Consider the following 14,728-nt stretch of genomic DNA (forward strand, 5'->3'; position numbering starts at 1 on the left):
TATATATATATATATATATATATATATATATATAAGATACAGAAGAAAGCAGTGGTGATAGATGTAACAGTCCCAAGCACATCAGGAAGAAGGAGCACAAAAAGCTGAAAGAGGAAATAGAGAAGTTGTGGGACAAGCGGCCATCAGATCACTCAGTGCTGAGAAGAATGTAGTCCTGGGAACAGCTAACATACTGAGTAGAACCCTCAAGCTCCCAGACCTCTGGTAAAGGACCCGAGCTTGAAGTGATAGTGGAATGGCCCATGTGGAGACATGGAAGTTTATATATATATATATATATATATATATATATATATATATATATATATATATATATATATACCAGCAAGTGCAGTCATTCACAACACATAGTCTGAGCATTAACAGATTGTGCAAGATTTTTCAGTATTGCTAATAAAAATTTGGCTATAACACGTCCGTTTTTCAAAATAAGATGATCACCTGGCATGAAAGGTGCCAGGTGATATGCATTCCTTCAATGAATTCTAGGTCTTTACTTTAAAATGTGGTGCAATATGACAGTTTTCCTTTCCAACTTTATAATGTAGTATTATATTTATATTACTTCAAGTATTATAATAGTTTTCAGTTTCAGTACATCATATATTGTCATTGGACTGTTCTACTTTGCATGCTAACCTTTTTAGACTGACCTGAATTCAGCTCTGGCTGAAAAAGAACTGCATGTAGACTTTAGCCAACAGACTAATACATAGAAGACAAACAGTCTTTGTGTAGCATAGAGTATGTTTGGTGGTAGTTTGTTTAGAAAAAGCAAATGTTCATGCAAAACACATGCAAGGTGAAAAATGCAAAACAGCTGTGGGCCCCTCCTGTGTTGTTTCTCTGTGCACTGTTTGTCAAAACAACCATCTGACAATGACCTTCTTGTCTGATGACCTTTGCACAAAGATTATGCACAGTATTTGCTCCCCACGGTTTGGTGAAAACTGGGTCATAATTAATGGCACCATTGTGGAGCTGATGGGACAATGCAGTGCAGCTTTGGCATACAGAAAGAATGGGACAAGAAATGAGTCCAATACAGATAAAACTGAGTTTTTCTGCATGCTATCTCTGGATTTGAGGGCAGAGCTAAGAATGAAATTCTACTTGGACTTTTAAACCTTTTCACCATGTGAGTCCAACTCAAACAGAATGTAACTGGATTCATTTTGTGGATGAGCGAGCAGCACCTTTGCTGCTGCAGCACATTAGCTGACAGCGGGAATGCTCACCTCTGAGTGAAGGAGTCCAAACACTGACTGTTTACAGTCCCTTATACTCCAGTGAGCAGCAGGTGTGTGTTCACTGAAACATCCAGTTTTTCTAGGTTGTAATGTTATCGATATACAATGAATCTTACAAACCAGTGTCATTCATTTATTTTTTTGTACCTTACTACACATTTATTACAAACACAGCAGCTGATATTTAAACCTACACAGACTTAAAATATCCTGTCTAGTGCATCACATCATCTCTTTAACCCACAGTAGAACAGTTTAATCAATTAGTTATCTGAGGTGTAGCAAACTGATAAATATTGAGTTGTGGGTGTTTCATGTAATTATTAAGATTTTAGTATTTTGCTGAACTGCAACTGTTGGAAACTCAAAATTTTAGGAGAAATGCAAGAAAATATATTTTCAGTTGCAGCCTTTCTAGGATTGAGGTCAAAATCTCGAAGAGTTTGCAATTATGTTGCGTGCTGTGTAAGGAATCGAGAGAAAAAAGAACAGTCGTCGCTCCTCTTAATAATACTTTTTAATGGCTCTAAATTTAAGATATAGACTGTGGTATAATTTTAAGATCGTTCAAGACAAAATTGAAACAAAAAAGAAAAAAATAGGCAGCTTTATTCTGTTATTTTGTGTTTTTTTGATAGCCCAATTTTTAAGACAATTAGCAGACAGTCGTCAAACAGTAAAATTGTCCACAATTTTTATAACAACCAAATAAAATGAAGAGTCACCACATTCTGGCTTTAAAGACACATCACAGGCACTCTATTTCACATCTGCTCAGGTATGAACCTGAGTGTTCATCTTCTTGTGTTTATTTCTCTCTTCACTTTCCTTTGTAGCTGCAGAACACGACCCCAAAGAAAGCCTCCTTCATGTTGCAGTGCGACTGGGTTTGGTCCACCTAGCTCGTTTCATAGTTCACCAACCGAGAGGTCAAAGTGCATTGATGTCACCTAACGAAGAAGGTGAAACGCCGCTCCAGCTGGCTCAGAGGGATGGACGACATTCTGTGTTCAGGATGCTGAGTAAGCCAAGGTAAGGCTATGATTGTGAACACGTACATCCATAAATAATGTGGCAAAAACGTTTTTTGAACATTAAACTTATCAAGTACCAAAAAAAAAAAAAAGGCTCAGCTCAGTTTGTCTTTACTCAGACATGAAACAACAGCTGAAATCCTTTAAGGCTGCAAAACAAAAGCATCTGAATACAGACTGCAGAGTAAACTCCAGGTGCAATGAGGCAGCTACCCTGCTTTATTACACCTAGAGTTTTGTCTTCAAGTTTACACCTGAACCCTCATCTGGAGGGCTGGGGGCAGGGGCTGCAAATAAGAGCTCAACTGATCTGAAACGAAAAATAAAAGCAAACAAAAAAGAATATAAGTTACAGGTTAATGAATTAAAAGCCATAGACAAGTTAGGGTTGAAGCATGCTGCTGAAAGTCAAATTAACAATTAAAATTACTGGCTAAAACATGAATAAACTGGACCTACACAAAATACTCCAGATCACTGAAGTTAAATGGGTAAGCCTGTAATAAATCTAAAACTTATAAAACTGAAAAGTGTTAGGGGCCTGTGTGTTTACCTCCTTTGTTTTGAGACTCCAGACGTCACATAATTAGTTCAATAAGATCAGCCTGGGAGATTTTAGTACATATACACCTGTTCTGAGGACCTCAGAGTCAACACCAGTGCAACACCTCTAAGTAGTAAGAGTGACAACCAAGCAAGAGACATCATGAAGACCAAGGAACTCACAAGTCAAAGACAAAGGTGTAGAAAAATACAGATCAAAGTTTGGGAATAAAATAAAAATATCTCAAAACCCTGAACATCCCATGGAGCTCTGCTAGATTCATTATTAGGTAATAGAAAGATAATGCCGACCACAGCAAACCTGCCCAAGAGAGTCGTCCATGAAAAGTCCTGGATTGGGTAAGGAGGGCGTTAATCAGAGAAGCAACCAGGCAGCCAAAAATAACCCTGATGGAGCGGTTGCAACACACTGTATCATTTAAAAAAACATTTTTTTGTAAAACATTAGACCAGAGTGTGGTCAGCATTTGCCAAAGACACAACACACCGCCTCCAATTGCCACATAACGAAACCTTTTGATAATTTTCTGCAAACTGCTCCACAGCTGCTGCAGTCAATGTAAAAGCAGAGTGAGGTTCTCATGATAGTAAAGTCTGACCTTTTAGGATGTTGTTATAAAATCCTGGTGAACTATAAAAATCATCTGGCCTTTACCAAGTCTTCATATTTAACTTATACCCTGTGTTCTTTACTGTGTGAATGCAGCATTCCCTCTGTTGTTTTTCTGGTTATATTTTCTTTCATATAGTTTTTTTCAAACTGCTTCTGCAATTTTTGTGCTGTTTTAACCATTCATACATGAAAGAGTTCGACTCAATCAGGAAACAGTGTGCTGTGACTTTTGGCTTTTGTAAGTTTAATACTTTTCAAAGTGTTTAACTTTGTTTAAAATAAAATAAAAATCCCCATAGAAGTATGTTGAAATATCTCCAATATCCTACAAAAACATTGTCTTTGAAATCTGCTTCATCATACTCTGCTCTGTTTTTGTCTGCTTATGCTACCTTTAGCTTTAAGCTACAGTTTTTCTATTTTTAGGTTTTCCCTACTTCAGCTATTTTAAAGCATTGTTTTGTTTATCTGAACAACAGCACGTGTTCTGCTACTTTTAGCTACTGTTTTGCTCATTTTGTCATTTCTTTTGCTCAGTTTAGCTATAGTTTTGTTCATTTTAGCTTCAACATCTGCTTCGCTGCTTTTACCTACCATATCGCTGATTTTAGCATTTGTTTTGCAACTATTATTTGCTGTTTTTTAAATGTGATCTTTATCATATGTCTTGCTAATTTTTGCTACTGTTTTGCCTATTTTGGAATTACTTATGCTCATTTTAGTTTTGCCATTGGTTTTCGCTAAATTTAGCTGCAGTCCTGCATGTCTTGCTACTTTTAACTACTGTTTTGCAAAATTTTAGCTTCTGTTCTACTGCTTTTTGCTTTTAGTTACTCTTCTGCTGCTTTTAGGTTTTAGCGTGTGTTTTGCTGCTTTTAGCTTGCTCATTTTATTTTGTGTCCTGCTCATTTTAACCCCTGTTCTACTTGTTTTAGCTGTAACAACCCAGTTTTAGCTTCTTTAGCAACTTTTAGCAAAGTCATTCAGTACTCAGCATTCACTGCACTTTCACCTTGAATGCAGTTTCTCTGGTTGAAAGTGCACCTTTTGTTGCTTCTTTCTCTCTCCTCCTTATCAGGCCTTCAAGACCTGCAGTCGGCCCTCTGCCGGGGGTTTGGTGCTTGTGGTCCGACAGCTCCTGCATGCTGAGGTTTTGTCCAAAAACGGGTTCTGTAATCCTCACTGTGCGTCAGCCTCCTGGTAGCTGTCCTCAAGATGCCGTCATGGTCCTTCAAGAAAAACTGCACGACCTCAGAATCCACAAACTGGTGAGATCAAACCACAAGGAACACCTTCATGCTGTTCTGATCACGCCTTTAACTGAATGTATCCAAAAATCAATGTTCTCATGAATCTGCATGTTCTATTGTGGTGTTGCTATAGAAACCATTGGCTTTGACTATACTCTAACATGTTGTCAGACACTTTGATAACAGATGAGCAGGTAGTACACTTATTAACACTTATTAAGTTATTTTTAGTTTTACATCTGCTATGGATTACAGATAAAAAAATATTGAGCTAGAACTTGTAGTGGTAGTAGCTGAGAGTCCTCTCCATAGCACAATCTGAGTGCTAACTGATTGCACGTCAAATTATTTTCAAGATTTGACCAAAACAGCTATAGCTCTATAGTTTCTCTACATAAGACAATATTAAAAACTGTTGCATGTGAGGTGGTGAGCGATAATGCATTACTATAAGGCATGCTAAGTCTTTATTTTTAAAATGTTTGATCCTTGTGTAGCTATTACTCATCACAGTTTAAACATATTCGTTTCTGTTCAAGATCAACATGCTCAGAGTTAATTCTGAGGGAACCAAGACAGATGAAGATGAAGGTCATTTGAGTCACGAAGGTATGATTATGATTATTACTTTTTTTAGTTAAGTGTTTGTCAGGATTTGCAGTCGTCTTTTCACCCATGACATTGTAGTATGACAGAGATGGATGAGCTCTGGTCCACACACGAGTACCTTTTGTATCTCGGGTTAATTGAATGTTCCTGCGGTTCTCCTCCCACTCTGAAATATAAATCCAGACACGAAGACTCACCTCAGTATCAACAAACTTTTACTTTTGCTCACTTTTAAACATTTATTGTCACTCTTCTTTGTGTCTCTGCATGAGCTCCTTTCCCCCCTCCAATATATTTCTAAGAATTGAAAGATTTCATTTCTGACTTTGGAAATTTGTGATTAAAACTTTTTAAAACTGTTTTTGTAACCCAAATACCTACAATACCCCAATTTTTAAAAAATGTAAAAACAGAATGCAATCATTTGGAAATCTCATAAACCTGTATTTTATTCACAATGGAACAAAATAAGTAAGACTTAAGACATAATAATAAGACTTTGACTATCTCATCATCTACAGTTCATAATATCCTCAAAAGATTTCATGAATCTGGAGAAATCTCTGAGCTCAAAGGACAAGACTGAAAGTCAGAACTGGATGTTTATGATCTTCAGGTCCTCAGGCAGCTCTGCATTAAAAACAGGCCTGATTCTGTTCTGGACATCACTGCATGGACTCAGGAACACCTATACAGATCACTCTCTGTAAACACAGTGTGTTGTGACATCCACAAATGCTGTTTAAAGCTCTATCATACAAAGAAGAAGCCAGATGTGAACACCATCCAGAAATGCTGCTATCTCCTCTGAGCCAAAGTGGAAAACTGTACTGTTGTCAGACAGATTAAAATTTGAAATTCTTTTTGGAAACTTTGTACAATATGTGCTTTGTACTAAGAGGGAGAAGGACCATCCAGTCTGCTGTCAGTTCTCAGTTCAAAAGCCTGCCTCTCCGATGGTATGGGGGTGCATTAGAGCCTATGTCATGGCAGCTCACACATTTGGAAAGGCACCATCAATGCAGAAAAGTCTACAGGTTTTAGAACAACATCTGCTCTCATCCAGACAGTCTTTTTTTCATTAAAGCCTCGCAGATTTCAGCAAACCACATCCTGCATCCTTTACTGCAGCATGGCTGCAGAGTAGAAGAGTCCTGGAGCTGAACTGACCTGCCTGCAGTCCAGTCCTCTCACCAGTCATCATGAGACACATCATGAAACAAAAAATTCATAGCTAGACTCCTTCATCAGACAAAAACCTCATTCTAAAACCTCCAGCAGCTGCTCTCCTCAGTTCTAGATGTTTACAGACTGTTGGTAAAAGAAGAGATGATGCTTCACAGATGACTCTGTTCTGACTTTTATGAGATGTGTTGCTGTCATCAAATTCAAAATTACTATATTTCCTCCTAACAAAATAGTACAATTTCTTAGTTTAAATATTGACATGGTTTACTTTGTTTCATTGTGACAAAATATGGGTTCATGAGATTTGCAAATACTTTAATTTTGTTTTTATTTACATTTCACACAACCTTCCGACTTGTTTGGAATTGGGGTCGTATTTGATGTGTCAGAAGTGATATTTAAAAGGATTGCACTGTGCTGCGAATAATTATTAGTTTCAGATGTCCTGCCGTCATTCTGTCCTTTGTGTGCACAAGCAGCTCAGACGTGTTGTCATTCTGTCGGTCTACGTGTGGCTCCGCAAGTGCAGATAGAGCTGCAGGAAATGAACGAGCACAGACTCAGCTTGTGCAGACAGTGCTGCCGGCTGACATCCATCACTACCGAGACGAACGGAGAAACACTTTTAACGATCCTCACAAAACGAGTTGCCCTCTGCATTTTTATTAGCTCTTCCTATGAGAGTACAGACTGACAAAACCTAACATTGTTTTGGAGTTTTCTAACCTGAGTGGATGTGCTCAGGCACACACACACAGAGTAGATTTTTAATGCTGCAACTAATGTTTTCTCACTTTATCTTTCCATCATAAAACAACCAGTTTTACCTGCCACTCTTTTAGTAATAATGGAAATGGCAGATGGTGGTATTGACTGATAAAGGCAGGCAGGAAGTCCACCTGAGTATTGACCCCAATCTGTCCCGACTTCAGCAGCCGTTCATTATTTCTCCTGGAATAACAACTTCCCATCAGGGGGTGTGTGTTCTTTCTCCAGGCCCACTGCTTTGGGCGAACACATCGTCTCATCTGTTGGACTGGCACTTGCGAAGAAAAGAGTTGCATCCTGAGAGCCCGATGATGGGCTCTCTGCACGACAAAAGGCGATATTTTGTTGTTTGCCCACGTGTCTGTTTGTGCACGTGTTTGCTTGTCTGTCTTTTTGCGAAATACCTCATGAACCAGTGGACAGATCTTATTAAAACTCTCAGATAGTAGTTATTGTTTATACTTCAATCTGATACAAAATGGCCTTGACAGCAAATCAGTCTTAGCAACTACAAAAATGTTTGTAACTCACTCAATTTTCAAGTGATTTATCATATTTTTGATGTGGTAGTAACTTCCACCTAATCACAAAACATACTCCAAGTGCTCCACATAGTGCAACATTTTTGTTGAAACCTTTAGCATTACTGTTGGCATCAGTGCTGTTTGTCTGTTGGCAAAATATCTCATAAACCAAAGGAAAGGTTTTATTGAAACTCTGAGAAAGTAATGATTGGATGTACATCTATAACTGATTAACTTTTGGAGTCAACTCAATTCAAGATGGCTGTTGCAGCCAATTGACATTACTGAACACAAAATTGGCTAAAATTCAGTCAGTTTTACAGATATTGTGTCAAATTTTGGTGTGGTAGTAGCTGAGACTCTTTCACAACACATACTCCAGGGGTTGAGTGTTTTTTGTTTTGTTTTGTTTTTTGCTCAGGTGTCAGCAAGGATCTGGTGGATGAGAATCTGCTGGTGGACAGTGTGAGTTAAACTATAAATAATATGTGATGCAGAGATGTTTGCGTATAGATTTGCCTTCATCTTTGTCTTTTGCATGCATTCATTGTGTTCATAACTGTCCTGGGAGCCACGTTTGATTTGTGTGTTTTCTCTGGTTTGTTGAAGGTTTTTGAGGAGCATCCTACCTTCTTTTTGAATGACGAAGCTAGTGAGGAAGAAAACTCGTCCTCACTGTCTGGTAATTATTCTCATCTCTTCTCATGGATTTGTATTTAATCCTCTAACTCTTTGGCTCAGCAGAACAGTGGCAACTCATCCCAGACCAAAATATTTTTTTTCCCCATTTTAATATCAGAGCACAAATCTCTGCCAGAAAGGATGACTGATTAATCTATAAATATATCCAAAACATATTTGTGGCTGCAGTGAGCTGTAGGGTGTGGGAACAGAACCTAATGAGGGGGTTCAGAAGCCCCGACTGGATTCTGTCATCACACTGGAACAAAAGGCAAAGCTCTGTTTTCAATCACTGCATTGGAAATCAATCCAGTCACTGTTTCTTCAGCACGAGCACAGAACCACTTCAGTCTGAGCTCCAAGGTGCTGCTTCCTTTCATTATCGCTCGCCACTGAAAGGGAAAGGCGGACAATTATGTTTTTAATTATGTCTGTGTGTTCGGATGTTTGTGTGTCTGTCTGTTATCAAAATATCCCATGAACCACAAAATGGATTTTAGTGAAACTTGCAGAAATTAATAACCAGATGTACATGTGCAATTGATTAACTTTTAGAGACCATCCCATTTAAGATTGCTGCCACAGCTAACTGACCTTAGAAGACACAAAAATGGGTATAAGTCAGTCAGTTTAACAGATATTCAGTTAAATTTGGTGTGACTGTAGCTGAGAGTCATTCACAACACATACTCCAATTGCTACTCATTGCGCAAGATCTTTAATTAAAACCTCAGCATTAATCATTGCAGTCAACCCTGTTTGTCTGGCTGCCGCAGCTAATCGACATTATACACCACATAAATGGCTGTAACTATAACTTTAAAGATGTTGAGCTAAAATCTGAGGTGATTGCAGCTAAGAGTCATCCTCAACACATACTCTGAGCATGACATCTCATGATATTGTAAGAGATTGCGCAAAACATTATTTTTAAAGTTTGACTAAAACAGCTACAACTCTGCCATTTCTCAACATGAGATGTTCTTAAAGTCTGAAACTCTGGCATGAAAGGTGGTGGGCGATATGCATTCCTTCGTAGAACACTGGGTCTTTTAATGTACCGGCTGTTGTGTTTTGTTTTTTTTTATCCCATTTGAGTCCATAATGATTCAGTTCTGTAGTTCAGGAATCTGTCACTGGGACAAAGACAGGAATGGGGTCAGGTTTGCCCCACTCACTGGGTGATGCTGCCCCTCCCCACCATCCCGCTGCCCTGCTGTCCCCTCCCCTCGATGGCTCTGAGTTGGACAGTGGTGCTGTGTGCTTCGAGCAAGAGGCTAAAATGTTTTAGAAAACACACACACAGACATGAAGTGTGAGCAGGGCCGTAGCCAGACTTTAAAAATACTGAGGTCAACCACTCATCATCCCCCTGCACATCAGTTACAATGAAGACCAAAACTTTATTAAAATAGAACCATTTATTTCAAAGAAGTGACTTGAATGTGTTTATGACATGTATTTGTGTGTGTTTGTAAATTCATGGGGAGTGATGTCATCTTAAGCTACAGAGGACTCAGGACCCATGATGACTCACTGAAATGACATGAATTAGTTTATATGAATGTTGATTGTTCACACAGCACAAACACATTCAGAACACAAGATTTTAGCATAGATTTTACATTTTTATCAAATTCCAGTGAGGTGTTGTAGTTTTGGAGCTGGACCAGTTCTAGTGTGGTCCGGATGTAAAAAAAAGTGCTGAAGTCGCCCTTATTGAGGTTTCACAAATTAGATTAAGGTCTCACAGATCACATACCTGGTTTTAAATGTTCTACAATCAGTGCAGAATAATCTGGTTCGGGTTTGAAGTGTCTAGGTGTTGTAGTTATTTAACTAGAGTAGATTAAAGATGCTGAAGGTAGTGAAAAATTAGGTGGAATCGCCCTTTAGCCATTTTCCGAATCGGAAGTTGAAATCGGAAACCAACTTCAGCTTCGTGGAATTGAAGGAGAATATTTTTAGCAAGTTACCTCGGTTGTGTTTCACCGTAAGTGGCGCTCTTCTTCTTCTGGTCTTTATTTTAGCAGTAAGGTACGCAATGCTGCACTCTTCTTCGTAGATATTGAGTTTGGCTGCAGCTGCACACAGTTGCAGCGCCTCCTACAGTAAACTGGTGGAGCTACGCAGAGAACCACGCCGTTGAGGTCCTGAGTGTGAGTAGCACTGAAGCTTACTGGAGCTAAAAACTTGGGTTGCTGAAGTGGTTCAGGTGTTGCCATGGTTACTGTGAATGCTAATTTCCTGAGTGTTGTCTTGCAGGAATGAAGAGTCAGTTGGAAACGTTAGAGAGACTCTGGCGGTACAGGCTCAAACCTTTGTATGTGTATTACTGTGCAAAGCTTTTAGGATATCCCTTTTTTTCCTACTTTCATTCCAAGCAGCCAGACTTTCCTGGAACATTTTAAAGTGGCCATGATCTGTAGCTCTCTAGACTTTCTGAAGGTTTTTTAAAGTTACATCTCAGTTTCAGTCCTTGTACCTGAACATGGCAGGGTACTGTATTGTTCACAGCGGGCCGGTGCTCACGGGTTCACAGCATCATTGTCACCAGCTTTTAATCAACTAGTTAAAAAATCAACACAAAGAGCAAAAAGGTACTGATGAGCAGCACGGAGAGGAGGATTGTTGCTGTGAGTAAACAGTGAACCTGATGGGATGAAATTTAACCCCTGCCATACGAGATGGGGATGCTTAACATGGTACTCAAAATGTTGTACATTTCACTATTTGGGGGGCCACAAAATGGCTTGAACTTTAACAATTAGAGCATCATATTGACAGTGAGCCCCCCTTTTTGTGAGTTCATCAAAATGTAAGGAAGACTGAGCTTGAAGTTTCAGAGAGTTTTTCATTCTAATTTACAGCTGAAACATAGGGCATGTTTAGGCTTGCTTTTTTCACATTAAATTCATACTTTTTCATGAAGTAGTGACTGTCCTCTAAAGATGTAAATCTTGATCTTACAAGCACAAAAAAAGCAGTAAAATACTCAAATGTTGTGCACTTAGATTGTTTAACATGTCCATGTCCACACCTGTGGGTATGATGTGTTTATATAAATTAATGTTGAGTAAAAGCCTTGCAGCTTTGCTTTATATTTTTTGAGTTATCCAACTCACCGTTTAGCTGAAAACTTTAGGTATTTTTGCATTAACTTGGGGTACAAAATTGTCAGTTATTTTTTCCCAGATTTGGTAAAGTGATCCAAACAGCTTCTCTGTTTTCACTGAAATAACTCAGCGTGTGTCGGTTATTGTTGGAGCGAGCTTCTGACAGTCAGTCTACCAGCATGGACCTGCAGCTGCAGTATGTCATCAGCTTTTAGATTAAACAGAGCTGAGACTTTTTTGTCTGTGCAGAAAGTTCGATTTGGACGCGAACAGAGGCGGATTAAAAACTCAGTCCGTGTAGAAGGAAAACTGCAGGACACAAATAGATACGAGGAGTCGGCCGTGCATATTTGAGCTTCTTTGTCTCCACTGTGTGAGAGCAGAGAGGAAATGCCTCTGAGATGCCCAGGATTTCCCTTACATTAGTGCAGACATGGCTGGTCCAGACATCAAAGTCAGGATGGAAAGTGGTCTCATCAAGGGAGGCAATTTTCCATGTTGTTATTGTAGAATTACCATCAGGAACTCCTGCAGATCTACAGCCAGGGCACAAGTCAAATATACACAATAAATCCTGTACTCACTGGCTTTACTCAGGCATTCTATTTATAAATTCTGAGTTTTTTTTAAAATTTACCTTATGGGACTTTTTCTATGATTTATTAGTTCATTTTGAAGGTTTCAATTTCATACACCAAACATGTGATTGTCTTTATTTTACAGTATCATGACAAAGCATTTGTCTTTGGTTTAACCCTCCCATGGCCTTCGGGTCAAATTGACCCAAAGTTACAAGGGCTTCTCTACCTCTCGTCATCTATATATCTCTCTTTTGAGGACTTCAGGAGGGTTAAATGTAGCTTCACCACATCTGTTATTGTTTCAGCTTTTCCTTTTCAACTTTATATTACTTGAACTGTGACGCTTTCTAAAGAAAAAAAAGAAAAAAAAAATTCCCTGTGTGGTCAGATGCTGTCTGATATGAGTCACAGGAAAGAAGCCAGCTCTCCCACTGGCATGAGAGAAGTCCATTTCAACTGTTTTCTGAGGAAAGTTACTCTGCTTTATATCAGAAAGGAAATTATTTTATATTCCTTTCTTTGCTACAAAGATCTCTACAGCAGTGTCCATCTTCAGGTTTATAGGGTCAGGTTCATACGAGGTCTTAGTGACTGATTTTATAAGCTATAAAAAGCAGTTTAAAGAGGCTTCATATTCATATCAGCTTTAATTATATCACAGTCATTGGTGAATTGTGTTTATTACAACTAGATGTCAAGGCCACCAAACCTCCGGCACATCCAACATACATGCACTTAGATAAAACAGGCTGCAGTTGTGATGGGAGTCTTGTTAAGCTCTAACTGAGGCAAGCAGATAAATTATCATTATAATTGCTACATTTTTTTCTGTTTTGACTGCTCTCTTCTTCAGGGGTCGCCACAGCGAGTGACCTCACATGAACGATTTGGCAATTGTTTTACGCCAGATGCCCTTCCTAGCTCAAACCTGCAGGCTCGGGATCTCCTGAATGAGCTGAACATTTTTGTACCAGAATGGTTGAATTTGCTCCAAGGATGATGAATTAATTAGATGCCCAAAAACATACGGGCAACAACCATAAACATGAGAACAATATTCAGGATTCGGGATTCTTTATCATGTCCTTGTTATTCCATGACAACAAAATGTAAAAAAGCGCGTTCAGTGTAAACAATAACATACACATACAAAATAATGTTAATTTAAAAAGAGCAGGATTGTTAAAAGAGCAGCAGTCTCAGTTATATGTTTGTGTTGGCTGCAATGACTACCTTTGGATAAAAACTGTTCTTCAGCCTGTTTGTCTTGGCTTTTAATGTCTGGTGTCTCCTGCTCGAGGGCAACAGCTCGAACAGATTGTGTCCTGGGTGCGTTTTGTCCTTCAGGATGGTTTTTGCTTTTGTTAAGCATCTAGCCTCATACAGTTCTTTTAGGATGGAGAGAGGACCACCAACAGCTTTTTGGACTGAGGTGATGACCTCCTGGAGCGCCTTCTTCTCTGCTGCTGTGCAACTGCCATACCACACTCTTAGGCAGCGTGTCAGAATGCTTTTTATGCCACGGTGGTAGAAAGCCACTAGCAACTACTGGGAAATGTGTTTCTTCCGAAGACATCTAAGAAAAAAAAACATCTGCTGTGCCTTCTTTATGGTGTCTGGTGTTGGCGCCCCAAGTCAGGTCCGCTTTGACCTGCACACACAGAAACTTAAATGGTAGTACCCTCTCCACATAGTATCCATTTATGTAGAGTGGCTGGATGCCCATTTTCTTCCTCCTGAAGTCTATAATCAGTTCCTTGGTTTTGGCAGGGTTGAGATCCAGGTTGTTTTCTGACCATCCTGACAGCCACTCCTTCTCATTCCTTGTCTTCTCCTGAGATGAGTCCGACCACCGTTGTGGTATCAGCAAATTTATTGATGGCATTGCTGTGGTGGGCGGGAGTGCAGTCATAGGTATAGAGCAGAGGTGTCAAACTCCAGGCCTCGAGGGACGCAGTCCTGAGAGTTTTAGGCTTTTCTGCCCAACACACCCGAGTCAAATGGTTTAATTACATCCTCACCAAATCATCAAGTTCTTCTGGAGCATGGCAACAAGTCATCCATTTAAACCAGGTGTTTTAAAGCAAGAACACATCTAAAACATGCAGGAGAGCGGCCCCAGAGGAATGGAGTTTGACACCTGTGGTATAGAGGGTATAGAGTAAAGTGCTCAGGAGACAACCCTGTATACTGTCATACTGTAAAAATATATAAAAATACTGTATGTACACTCCTGATCAAAATCTTAAGACCAGTCAAAAAATTGCAAGAATTTGCATTTTGCACTATTGGATCTTAAGAAGGTTTTAAGTAGAGCTTCACAATGTTAAAAGAAGAAATCAGCGTAAGAGACAAAAACTTTTGAGCAGGGAATTTTCTGCAAACTGCATTTACACTCAAACATGATTTTTTCAGCTGATCAAAAGTTTAAGACCATAGTCTTTAAAAGCCAAAAGCTGTGCAAAAATCTGGATTCCATGTCATTTTCTGTCAAGTCTGTCAAGACCTCCTGATGGCAAAAGCAAAAAA

At 39.2% G+C, this 14,728-nt stretch overlaps 1 protein-coding gene across 7 annotated transcripts in view; it reads left to right on the forward strand.

Annotated features, from left to right (window-relative positions):
- Positions 1-14,728, forward strand: part of arhgef28a (Rho guanine nucleotide exchange factor (GEF) 28a) — an 84,364-nt gene that overhangs the window by 18,908 nt on the left and 50,728 nt on the right. For all 7 annotated transcript variants that reach the window (XM_037979532.1, XM_037979534.1, XM_037979536.1 and 4 more), the window contains exons 5-9: positions 2,108-2,303; positions 4,561-4,750; positions 5,272-5,341; positions 8,243-8,286; positions 8,431-8,503. In XM_037979532.1, the coding sequence (XP_037835460.1) occupies positions 2,108-2,303; positions 4,561-4,750; positions 5,272-5,341; positions 8,243-8,286; positions 8,431-8,503 (573 nt within the window). The remainder of the gene's footprint in view (positions 1-2,107; positions 2,304-4,560; positions 4,751-5,271; positions 5,342-8,242; positions 8,287-8,430; positions 8,504-14,728) is intronic.

Source organism: Kryptolebias marmoratus, linkage group LG14 (assembly GCF_001649575.2).
Source record: "Kryptolebias marmoratus isolate JLee-2015 linkage group LG14, ASM164957v2, whole genome shotgun sequence".
In the NCBI taxonomy this organism is placed as follows: Eukaryota; Metazoa; Chordata; class Actinopteri; order Cyprinodontiformes; family Rivulidae; genus Kryptolebias; species Kryptolebias marmoratus.